This window comes from Eupeodes corollae, chromosome 1 (assembly GCF_945859685.1).
Source record: "Eupeodes corollae chromosome 1, idEupCoro1.1, whole genome shotgun sequence".
In the NCBI taxonomy this organism is placed as follows: domain Eukaryota; kingdom Metazoa; phylum Arthropoda; class Insecta; order Diptera; family Syrphidae; genus Eupeodes; species Eupeodes corollae.
This window is the reverse complement of record NC_079147.1, coordinates 226,345,487-226,358,013: the sequence shown is the minus strand read 5'-3', so window position 1 is coordinate 226,358,013 and position 12,527 is coordinate 226,345,487. Positions and strand designations below refer to the sequence as shown.

At 40.2% G+C, this 12,527-nt stretch overlaps 1 protein-coding gene across 8 annotated transcripts in view; it reads right to left on the bottom strand.

Annotated features, from left to right (window-relative positions):
- LOC129940292 (apoptosis-stimulating of p53 protein 2) overlaps nt 1–12,527 on the bottom strand; it is a 375,436-nt gene that overhangs the window by 15,486 nt on the left and 347,423 nt on the right. For all 8 annotated transcript variants that reach the window (XM_056048584.1, XM_056048582.1, XM_056048580.1 and 5 more), the window contains 4 exons: nt 5,511–5,731; nt 3,380–5,388; nt 3,083–3,300; nt 2,795–2,997 (listed from right to left, as the gene is read on the bottom strand). In XM_056048584.1, coding sequence (XP_055904559.1) covers nt 2,795–2,997; nt 3,083–3,300; nt 3,380–5,388; nt 5,511–5,731 — 2,651 coding nt within the window. The remainder of the gene's footprint in view (nt 1–2,794; nt 2,998–3,082; nt 3,301–3,379; nt 5,389–5,510; nt 5,732–12,527) is intronic.

Here is a 12,527-nt window from a genome sequence, read left to right as displayed (position 1 = left end):
ATAATTTGTTACATGGCCTTCATACGGCCGATGATCGTTTGGTCTGGTTCAACGTGGCCCCTTCCCACATGCAGAAGTTTCGGGTGTCCGTGCGGTAGTATTTACGACTCTGTACCGGCTTATATCGAAAAGCCGAATCTTCTTTTGTTCATTACTATTCCGACGAGGTCCTATACAACGGGTCTCGAATCAACAGAATTGACAATGCCGTGATAAAACTCTATAGAGGTCACATTGCAAGAGCTATGTCTTCGACCAACTATTTAATTTTCGGGGCGTTCTATCCGAACGACGAGTATTTTAAAAGTGCACGCTTGAGCGGCTTCATTCCAACAGAAGCATTCTTCTTGTAAGATAGATGCGGCCTGATACAGGATAGATTGGCAGTTCCGCTAATCTACCACGTCAGAAGACGAACCGTGGATAGGCGACTCATCTACAATAAGGATGTCATAGCACAAAGCGGAGCAGAGCTCCTTCGGTTCAGTAGGGCTTGAGTACGAACGGCACCAAACTGATAGGGTTTTATAGTTTTAGGGTTTAGTTTTAAGTAGAATGTACATGGTGGCGCAAAAATAAAAATACGATAAAAAACAAAAAATGTTAGATAATTAAATTTGCTGCTGTAGTTGCGCTAGGTTTAAGTAGTTTATAGAAAAGGTAGTATTATTTTAAGCACCTTTTAACTAAAAATAAAAAAAGAATATTGATATAAGTTTTTTTTTTTCAAATGTTGTACTAAATAAAAAAAATGAATTGAAGTTTAATAGCTCTTAGGGCCGAAAAGCATTAGAATTAAGTACTATTGTTTAACTTGGATTGTCCGTATGGGACCAGTAGGCTAGTTGTAAGTTGTGGTTAGTTGGGCTAGTTTTATGATATTTTGTCTAGCTTTAAGATAGTTTTAAGAGTGAATGAATAAAAATTAATTTTAAAAAAAAAGTACGTTGGACTGTCATGCCAGAAGTCTTGGGTTCAATCCCTACCTACCATTTTTTACGGGTACTGCCTCTTGCGAGGAATTGACAAATCTTTTAAGAGTAATTCATGTCATGAAAAGGGCTTTCTAAAATTTGCTGTTCGGATTCGGCGTAAGAACTTGTAGGTCTTATCCATACCTGACAACATTACTCGCAAACAGAAATGGTTCAGAGTTGTAAGTCTCTAGACCCTAGTTCTCAATGGACTGTTGCGACACTTTATTTGTTTATTTATCATGGAGCTTTTTTTACTTTCGCCGTAGCCTCAGGGTGGCGTTGGAAGCTTTATTTACAAAAGTCTAACTAAAAAATTATTTTAACTTGTGAAGTACACATATGCAATAGGTTTTAAGTCTATAAAAATAAAAGCACATGAAATATTTTGTTTAATAAGTTCTAAGAGTCTTACGATTACGATTTAAAGAAAAATAAAGTTGGTTACACATCGGAGTTTGAATAGCAGCAAACATTCGAAATGGTCATGGAAATTGTCGTATACTCCTTTTTACATTGACGTACGAATCCATTAATCTTTTTCTAATTTTCAAAATAAAACCCCTTATAAGAAAAATCTATATTTGGCAATTTTAAAACTTTTCCAAAATTGTAAACTAATATTCTTTACTTGTTAAATTAAAAACGGTGCATATCAACATTCCTCAAGTTTTGTGCCATTTCCCTGGTCATGTTAGCCCAGTAAGATGAGGGTTTGATTTTGTACCTGAAAACCTTGAAACGATAGATGGACCTGAAACATACCTAATCATGCAATAACATTCACTTCGTTATTCAAAAAGTTGTCAAAATCGAATTGTGGGGATTATTGTGGGTCACAGTTCATTTTATCCAGAAACTTTACCATAAGTTCTAAGCTATTTCTTTTTTATTGTCGTTTTAATAAATTGATTTCTTAGATTTTCATAATCTTAATTGATGTTATCCAATTAGCTGTGCATTTACCCTACGAATTCTTGAAAACACAATATTCTCTCAATAAAACATTCTTGATGCACTTAAATCAATTCAGTCAGTTTCCTTTTTAATCTCAAAATCTCAAAATGGTTTGACATTTTGTGTATAATCCAACAAAAGGATATACCAAAAAAGATCATCCATTCAATTAAACTCTAATAAAAGAAAAAGTAGAAGATTTTGCTTGACTTTCTAATAACCTTTTACAAATGGAATTACACATATAGCCGATGAGATGAGATATACGTTTATGCCAGTTTTAGTTTAAATGAACAGCATCAGCATCAAGACCTTCCCCTTTACAACAGCAAACCATATGATTCTGCTTCAATGCATAAAAACATGTACTCGTACATAGTATATATGGTTTAAGCTCACACGTCTTGCTTGTACCACACATCTTCTCACAGATAAATTAAACCAATTCAATTTGGATTCCCATCCGTAGAAGGAATACCAAATAATGTCGGTTAATCAAAATCCAATAAGCCATCAGAATTATAAAAACGACCAAGGACATGCAGGACAGGACAATGACGATGACGACGAACGAGGACGACACGCGACGTTGCTTAAAATATTTCTACATCATCGTTCGTAAGGACGTTGGTACGTTTAAATTATTGACCGACCATATTCCAATCTTCAAGTGGAGTGAAGTGAATGATGTGAAGGAAAAAATTCAATTCTTAGCATAAAATTTAAATTTGACCGCTTTGAAGATATTTTTCGTTCTTCCCTTAATTACCGCATCAAACAGCGTAAAGTACTTAAAAATGAATAAAGGAATGAAAGGGAGGATGTTGAAGAAAACATTTTGTACGCTTTCGTAAGATACTCACCCCTAGCAGATTCCGTGGCACGTAACCTTCTTCTCCAGTGGAATTTTTCGCCCACCACCATTCACGTTCAGCATCATCGCCCTTCCGCAGTATCGTTAATCGATCATTGACAACGAAACTTAATTCGTCGGATTGTTGAGCATCGTAGGAGAACACTGCATACACCTCCCCACTGTGGAGGATGCCGAGCTTCTCTTGGATACCTATGGATAAAGCAGAATTATTTTCTCGTTAGTTTAAAAGGACATCAATATCTATTAATAGAAAAGAAGGAGGAAAAATACTTACTGTAGAGGTATTCAGAGCATCCATCGAAACCTTCTTCATCTTCTTCGCATTTTTCAGCCGGAGTCTCGTGATCTGAGAGTGTGGCAGCAAAAAGACATGCTCCATTTTCCACCAGGAACTTGACCATCGAGAGGTTATTGCAGCTGGCCGCACAATGAAGTGGCGTCCAGCCGTCGGAATCTTGAGCATTTACGTCACAGCCGAATTCAACAAGGAATCTATTTTTAAGAAAGAAATAAAAAAGGGTTCAGAAAAGAGGACTTTTTGTTTGTGAATGCAGCATAAACAGAAACCTACTTGACAATTTCAAAATGCCCTGCACAAATGGCATTGTGAAGGGCTGTTATTCCCTCATCGTTGGCTGCACTTGGATTGGGCACTTGCATTGCAGTTTTTTTCACTAGTTCCAGCTCACCTTCCAGACTGGCGTCCAGCAGTAAGGCCAGTGGGTCGAAACTAACTCGTCTGGCGAGCTTCGCCTTGCCATTTTCGTGTCTCAAGCGATGCTTAACATCGTCCGGAGATTTCTCCTCACTGGCCTGGCTTGAAACAGATTTATCGGTTTCATCGATGGAATTGCTGTTGGCATTCACATCTGTTTGCTGTTGCTGCTGCTGCGATGGAGGGGCAGCACTGTTTGGTTTATCTTTCAAGTCTGCTCGGTCAATTTCGGGAAAGAGAAACGCGGGAGGCATTTCTATTCTCCTGGAGTTGTATTGGTGGACTGGTTTCAGACCCGAGGTAACACATTTCAGTCGTGGCTGTTCCGACAGCGGTTGTTTTCGGATGGTCAGCGGCCTTGCCTTGATGGGTAAGTTGTCAGGGTTATGGCTGCTGGCTACCGAGTTCGCTAAGCCTGTTTCATTCGGCTCAGAAATAGGAGCCTTATTTATTACACTAACTACAGTTGGGGCTGTCGATGGGACCTGCATGGAACTATCTGATCCTGTGGGAGAGAGTTTGCTGGGTTTCGGTGGCAATGCAGGTCGGGACTTATCCGAGTCCAAGATTACGCTAGGTGCGACCTTATTCACTTTGGGACTATGGGCGACAATTTTCGGAATAGAACTTGTCACTGAAGTAGGAGCAACACTGCTTATCGGCTTCCGTGGCGGAACAACTAGGTTTCCTGATGGAATTTGGTGATGAAGTGCTTTTGGTTTTACAGCTGGCCTGCTCTCAATGGTCGTCAGCTGCTGGCTGGGCGCCGTTGTTGTAGTACTAGTTGTTGTAGCAGTGCTAATGGGAAGTGCCACGGATTTGTTCACCACTCCCAACGGGGTACTGTGTACGGTGAGTTGGTGAGCTGTGGTCACGGACACTTCCCCAGCCTTATCGGAATCGCATTCGTTCGATGCGTTCGTGTTAGTTGTAGTCACTACTGGCTTGACTGTAATGCTCTTCGGTATCTTACTACTATATGGCAGAGAGTTCGACTTTGGCGAGGCTTCCGAGGACGATGAGAGGGACGATTTTTTTGATGAGGGATCAATGGAATTGTCATTTTCACTGTCTTTGTTAAGCGATTGAGGGCTGTTGAAGGTATTATTCGATGTCACCTTAGTCGTTGGTAAAGCAGATAGTTTTTGTCGCGCCAATTTCGTTTCGTCACTTTCGGCATACGACAAATGATTGACACTCACGCTGGAGTTAACATGGGCCAAGTTAAGTTTGAGGTTAGTCAAATCTTGTATTAGCTGATTTTGCTGGTTAGTATTTGCTGTTGCCGCTGATTGTTTGGTTAAGTGATTGGCGTTCACAAGGGCGGCTGTTGATGTTATGGCCGATTTCTGGGGGGTATGGATGTAGGGTTCTACAGCGGCCACATTGCCACGTGGAACTACTCGCTGTGATGGATAGACACTATTCGAGGGTCGAACACTTAGCGGTATGTTTGTAGAAACCGTTGAAGATTGTTGCTGTTGAGTTTTATTGCTTCCCGCCGATGAAGACTTTTGCGTTGATTTTAGTTGCGATGATGATCTTGATGATAAAGAAGTACCTTGTTGTTTTTGTTGTTGTTGCTGCTGCTGTTGTTGTTGTTGTTGCTGTTGTTGTTGCTGTTGTTGTTGTTGCTGCTGCTGTTGTTGTTGCTGCTGTTGCTGGGAACGTTCTTTTGGAGAAATCTGTGGGCTGTTTTGTTGCTGTTGTTGCAAATTAAGATTTGAAGCTTTTTTCTTTTGAAGCCTCGTTTGAAGCTCGAATATTCGTTGATCAACTGAACGTAATTCGGCTTGCCGCTGCTGTAAAGCTTCTCGTTGTAAATGGAGGCGTGCATCTTGTTGCAGGGATAGTTGATTTCGGTACTGAAAAAGAAAAAAGTATGATTATGATTACTTGTTAGATTAACTTTCAAGACTGACAAAACAAAAGAATTTTGAGCTATTGCAAGTATTGGCCTTTGCATAAAAGGAGTCACATTTCTTACCATTAATTCTCTACGGAGCTTCTCCAATTCTCGCGCCGCCTGCGTTGGCAGTGGCTGACCAGCATTACATGATCCATTACCAGGTATAAGATTAAGGGGACCTCTTCGATCACGTCTCAAATCTTCAAGTTGTCTCGTAAGAGCTTCTACTTTAGCTACAGCCAAACTTAGTTCTTTTTCCTTTTCACTAAATAACGCTCGAATTGAGTCCAGATCATTGCCTGCAAAAAAGTAAAAAAGGATTTATTAATTGATAGAAGGTCTAACACATTTTTAATAGGGCTTAAAAGTAAAAAGTGGCGAATATACAATACAACAATAATAACAACAGGAAATTTGCCAGGGAGGGTTAAAATTGAACTAAAAGAAGAAGAAGAACAAAAATGGTATGGAATGGGGAGTCTTAGTCCCCATTGTTGTAAACTATAAAATTCCATAGGGAATACTTCCTAACTTTCTCAATTTCTGAAAAGTAAATCCGGTACTGTTTATTACACCTACAAAAAGCACAAGAAGTTTTCTCTGCTCTGTATTTTCTATACCTACTCGAAACGAGCAAAGTACAGTGGCCTTTTGTAACTTCATTTTCTAGGTTCGCTGTTCCGCACTTCCATTCCAAGTTCCAACAATGACCGAACAATAGAAACTATCCTCGAAAGTGAATAGAAATGATGATAATGATGATATAAGAAAACTATGGAGAGCATAAATTTCTTTCCAAATTGTTGCACTATACTCCCATCATCCTCTTGGCTGATGTTGCTGCTGCGGCTGCTGTTCTGTGGATTCTTGCCTTATGCTTCGAAATAGTTTGGGAAGCAGTTTAGCCTCGTGATGGGTCATGTGTTGAGAACGTATGTGGAGATACGATAAAACAGCATTGTCGACATTGGGAGCTGTGCGGCAGCGGAGATTATTATTATTCGAAGATTGAAGACCCACGGCTTGTACTTTCATGTTGCAATTTCCCTTAGCTGAAAGTTTATGGAAAACTTATTGGCGAGGCTATAAACAAAGTTCAACCTGACAGTATATTTTCCTGTGTTCCAAACAAATGAAGGTACTAACTGCTATCCAACCATCCGATCCGAGAGAATTGGGAATTTTGGTTAGCCTTGTGAATGGAATGGAAACTGCAAGTGAATTTACCAGTTGACTTTTGTGAGTTGGCGGATTTCTAATATGTTGGTACGCTTTTGGATTGTTTGGTGTTTTCAGCAGATTCTAGGTATTTTTGAAAGAACTAGTTCTTAGGATTTATTGGTAACATTTTTAATTCGGAAGTGATTGTTTAGTGGTTGTTAAATGTGTTTAATATTGTTCGACGATATTGAAAATAAATTTAGAGTGATTTGAAGCTATCGTTTATTTTATGATTTTGATTCATTTCTAAAGATGATTTTAAAGATTAAATAAGAGATTTAAATTTGCCGAAAAATAAGGCAGAGTTTTTAGGGTCTCGCTTAAAACAATGGAACTTGCTTGATGATCTTAAGATAACGGACGGACTAGACATGAAATGTTCTCAACGTTTTTTAAGGAAAGAAGATGGACTTTGTTTTTGTAATGACATGAAACGTATGTTCGAAGCAATTGGCATACCTTGTGTTGCTAGTGAATGGCGTTTATTCATTGACAGCTCTACAAAAGCCTTGCAAGCTGTACTTTACACAACGGAAATAAATATCCGTCCCTTCCTACCGCTCTCACTCAGTGCATTTTAAGGAAAATTATGTAAGTGTTAAAATCTTGCTTGAATCTGTAAAGTATTGCGACTATGCAGCTGATAGGAGATTTTAAAATGCTGGGGTTCTTAGTGGGTTTACAAAGTCGATATACAAAATATCCGTGTTATCTGTGCTTCCGGGATAGCAGAGCGGATTCTAAACACGTTATTCAACTGTGAAAACAGAATCATGTGTCCGAAAACAAAACGTAAAATTTGAGCCTATTGTTGAAGCGGAAAAATTAATAATGTCGCCTTTGCATATTAAGTTAGGGCTGATGAAACTATTTGTAAAAAAAAACTGAATGAAACTTCGGGATCTTTGGGGATACGTGAAATTTTTGTCCGCAATTATCGGAAGCAAAGATTAAAGCTGGGGTTTTTGTTGGTCCGCAAATAATAAAAATTTTCGCCGATGAAGAATTTCCAACGTTGCTCAATCGTTATCAAAAAAAAATTTGAATGCGGTCTAAGTCAAATTTCATGTTGACCTGTGAGATAATTGTTAGATTTTCAAATGGTAGACATGTGCATTCAAGAGGATATAAGCGTCCACAGGTCTTTCTCAAAACCCACCTCTGTCTATCAACTCCTACTCTCACCTCCCCGCGGTGAACATCGGATGCCTAGTACCTCAACTGGAGATTGGGTTCTAACCCCAGTGGAAAGTTGTTGTGGGCAGCAAACGAAAGAGTGGGTATGAGAGGTGTTTCCATTAAGTCGCATCTCCTTATCCAGACGGCAACGGACGAATTCTCGAAATGGAATCAACGGTTGCGTCTACAATTCCAGTAAGGTTGAACTACTTAGTGAACACCTTATAGGGCTTCTACGACTTATTCGGAGCCCAGGCCTATCAGGAGCGGTTTACCCGGCTTGCCGACCTTGGAGTTATACTAACGATCTGGCCCTCTAGGTTGGTGGTTGTGCCGCTGGGGTGACTTCTTAACTACGTACAAAATACCTTAGTTGCGTAGCACCAACAAGCCTCGGATACGGACGGATTTACTGTTGACAACACAAGCAAACGAAATAAGGACAACGAACATCATATCTGTACGAGGAATGTTAGGTCCCTTAGCAGACCACGTGCAGCCGAACAGTTAGTGGAAGCCATAAACTGTTGCGAGGCAGATATTACCGCCATCCAAGAAGTGCGATGGGATGGACCTGGCAAACGCAAGCTAAAAGACTGCGATGGATACTACGTAGAGTATTACCGAGAAAAAAGACAGCGTCTATTTGGGTGTGGATTTGTTGTTGGAACTAGACTCAGCAAAAAAACTCTTGAGTTTCAACAGTGTGAGCGAGCGCATCACGACAATCCGCATCAAGGCTAAATTCGCCAACAATATGAGCGCATGCCCAAACCGAGGAAAAAGATGAAGACAGCCAAGACATATTCTTCGAGTTCTTGGACAAGACTTATGAGCAGTGCCCTGGCTATGACATTAAAATTATCTTAGGAAATTTTAACGCCGCGCTAGGAAGAGAAGACATCCTTGGTGGCACAATCGGGAGATACAGCCTGCACGACACCACCTCTGACAACGGATTCAGGCAGATCGATTTCGCTGCGGCGAGACGTTCTGGAAGCTATTACGCAGTTCACACATCTCAATATCCACAAGAGGACGTGGAAATCTCCTGAACAATCAACTTTTAACCAGATTGACCACATTGCGATCGACGCACGACATGTCTCCAGTATACAGGATATCAGAACTTTCCACTACCTCGTTGTAGCCAAGGCACGACTACGGATATCCCGATCCAAGCCACAACAGCGAACCCCCTGGTTTGACGACGAATGCCGGCAAGCGCGATAGAGGAGATAGATGGATGTCACAAAAGGAATGGGGTTCGTAAATTTTACCAAAGGGTAAAAAAACCTCCCAAGGCAACCAGCCACAAACCGAAGCCTGAAAAGACGAACAAGGGAACATTGTAGTAGAACCGCAGTCTATGTTGAGAATATGGAAAGACCACTTCTCCGATTTCCGTTGTAAGGGAGATAGAACCACTCAACCTAGGCGACGCAGATCAACAATTCCGCCTACCCGACCTCGAAAAAGTGAAGATAGCTATATCTAAACTGAAGTCCAAGAAAGCTGCTGGACCTGACGGCATCGCTGCAAAACTATTTAAAGCAGCAGTCGATGACTTGGTAGGGAGCACGCACCAACCAAAATATGGTCGGAAGAAAGCATGCCCGATGAGTGGAATCTCAACATAGTGTGTCCGATACATAAGAAAGGAGACCCTCTTAATTGCGCCAACTACAGAGGCATGAGTCTCCTTAACATTGCGTATCAGATCCTTCCTGCAGTATTATGTCAACGTCTAAAGCCGTTCGTCAACAGCCTAATAGGTTGTTATCAGTGTGGCTTCAGACCAGGAAAGTCCACTTTTGACACTACGGCAGATCTAGGAAAAAACCCAGGAACCATTTATAAGCCGCGTGCAACAGCATCCATAGGATCGACCTCTACAGAGCTCTGTTTTGGCATCCCTGTCAAACTTATCCGTTTGTGAAAAGCGATGCACTGCCATGCGACTTTTTCAATATAGTTCTGGAAAGAATTGTGCAAAACTCAACCGTCAACACTAGAGGCAGAATCTTCCAAAGGTCCATCCAATTACTCAGATACGCAGATGATATTGACATAACTGAAAGATCAAAGCGTGATGTCAGAGGAGCTTTTCTCAGCATTGCGACGGAAGCCAAGAAGATGGGTTTAGTGGTCAATAAGGTGGCGCTATAGCTCTGTTGGAACTGAGCCGCACCTAACAAACTTGTTCATGTCCCTAGTTGCGCACCCCAAGCATGAGGACTTTCTACTCGTGTGCGCCTCCTGATCCGCGGTCTTCCTTAACTGATCTGTCATTTAAGTGTGAGTTCGAAGACTTTCCGGGCCGGAGCATTAGTTTCCATGCGCTCTACGTTACCAGCCATTTCAGCTGTTGTACTTTTATCATTTTGGCAAGTGTACGTAGTTGTACATCACGTAAAGCTCGTCGTTCCATCTTTTCCTCCACTCACCAAAGGTGCTTTTGTCGTAATCCATACCTTTGCACCGTATAGCAGGACGGAGATGATGAGGGGCACAGCGACACTTGAGAGAGGAATTTTCTAATTAATTGCTTTCTTAGCCCACAGAAGCCGCGGTTAGCAACAGTAATTCCTAGTACGGTTTTAGCGTGGGTGTTGTTTTCCCGTGTTCATAGGGGAGCCTATGTAGACGAAGTCCCTAACTACCTTGAAGTTACGTCCGTCGAGACGTCATCGGTGTTGTACGTCCTTTCTTTCTGACAGCAGTTACCTTCTTTTGCTCTAATTAACCGCTAAACACGTTTTTTTCGCCTCTGCCACGCCGAGTTCTTTTGATTGCGTCACTGCCATCAGCTTATACCAGACAAAATTTTGAAAGATAATGTTAACCAATGTTTGTTGATTCAAGATGGTGAACAGCTGATGCCAAAATCGAGCTCTTGATCAACCATTTTCAAATTTACGTTATCAGCCATCTTGGATATGCTATTAATCGTAAGGTTTTTTTAAAAAAAAGAATATGATCTACTTTAAAAAGTGTAGGCTTCAAGCAATGCATTGTGATATAAAAGCACTTAATATCGTCTTAAAGTGTACGCATACATTTTCTGAAGACTTCCCACACGACCAACGTTAACTACGCTAATAGCGAAATCGACTTAACAGTTGGAAAGAAATACTACTTATCAGAGACCAAGGATCAAATTCTAATTACTATGTTCTTCAAATTATTCTTTAAGCTAAAGAAACACTTAAATTATATTTTACCGCAAACAGAGACTTTAATTGTTATAGTATTTTTTCGAGGGTATTTGTGCAAATATTAATTTTAGGTTACAATTTAAGTTCTGTGGCTTCCTTTTTTCAATAACAAAACAACTTCCCAAACTTCAATTCTAAGAACAATTGCTATCTTCCCTTCTTATAGTCCTCAGAATAACAAAGACTTCTTGTTATGACTTCCAAAACAAATAATATCAAGTCCCAGTAATCAAAAACATCAACAAAAATCAATTGCAGATGAATACCAAAACGTATTTGAATTGGTAACAGGTATTGCGGCTAATGTTTCCATTAATTTTGAACAGTTTCCCATAAGTACCAATACAACTTGTTTACTCATAGAACTTGGCCTTTTCAAAAATAAATGATAACCACAAATGAAGAGAAATGAAATAATGAAGAAAAAGCAACAAAATCGATTCCGAAATATGAAGAAACAAAAAGAAGAAACAATAAACCAAATTCCATCCCTATTAAGTGCATTCTTGTTAGGATGTTAACGTTTTTCTTCAGATTCAGACCCGCTCTTTCTCTCGAATTCCAATTTGAAAAGCTTTTTCCTCCCAACCGCATCCGAAACTTTAAACTCTACTTTCATTCGTAGGATAGGGAAAGGAATGGAAATACAAAATAAATACATGGATAAAAGATTCAAAGAAGAAAAAATAAACAATGAAGAAGGCAATTAAAACTTTTTAATCTCATTCAACGAACAAAACAACGAACGAACTATAAATTTAAAGAGCGCGACGCGAACCCGAACCCAAACCCGAACGCGAATGGTCTAAATGCCCTCAATAGTGGCTTAGCTGATTTACTACAAAGAGGGGATTGTTGCTTGGGTGAACTCCGTATTCAAAGAGGGCGGCCTTTTCCGCTATTTCATTTTTCTTTACTTAATATAGGAAACTAAAGGTCAAATAGCATTTCCACAACCTACAGCAACATTATTCGAGTCGTATTTTGTTGCGGTGGTGATGACATAGATACATTTTTATGTAAAAAGAAATCGATTTTGTTCTAGCCAATTAATTAATGGATGAAGCTCCACCGCCACCGCGCCGCAACCGGCAGTCTTTTTGTTTTGTGTCCCTCTACTTCATCATATATCTTAACCAGAGACCATTCGTGTTGACCTCATCCATTGTTAGTTCCAATTAATTAGTCTCCTAAACTAATCCTGAGTCATTAATAAGTCAGCGCTCTAAGTGGATTCGTGTCCTTGCACTGATAGAACGAACACATCAGAAAAGAAACCATCGTCATTCAAGGTAATTTGTAAACAAGGACTTTTTGTTCCGTCCTCATCTTCGTCGCTCGTCGTCGTCGTTGTGCGTTGTCGGTATCACTGCGTCGGCCTCACCGTTCTATGACTAATAGCTTCCATCAGGTCTCATAGTCATCGTCATCGTCATCATCAAGACCAAAGAGCTCGTTTCCTCTTTGCTGGTATAAA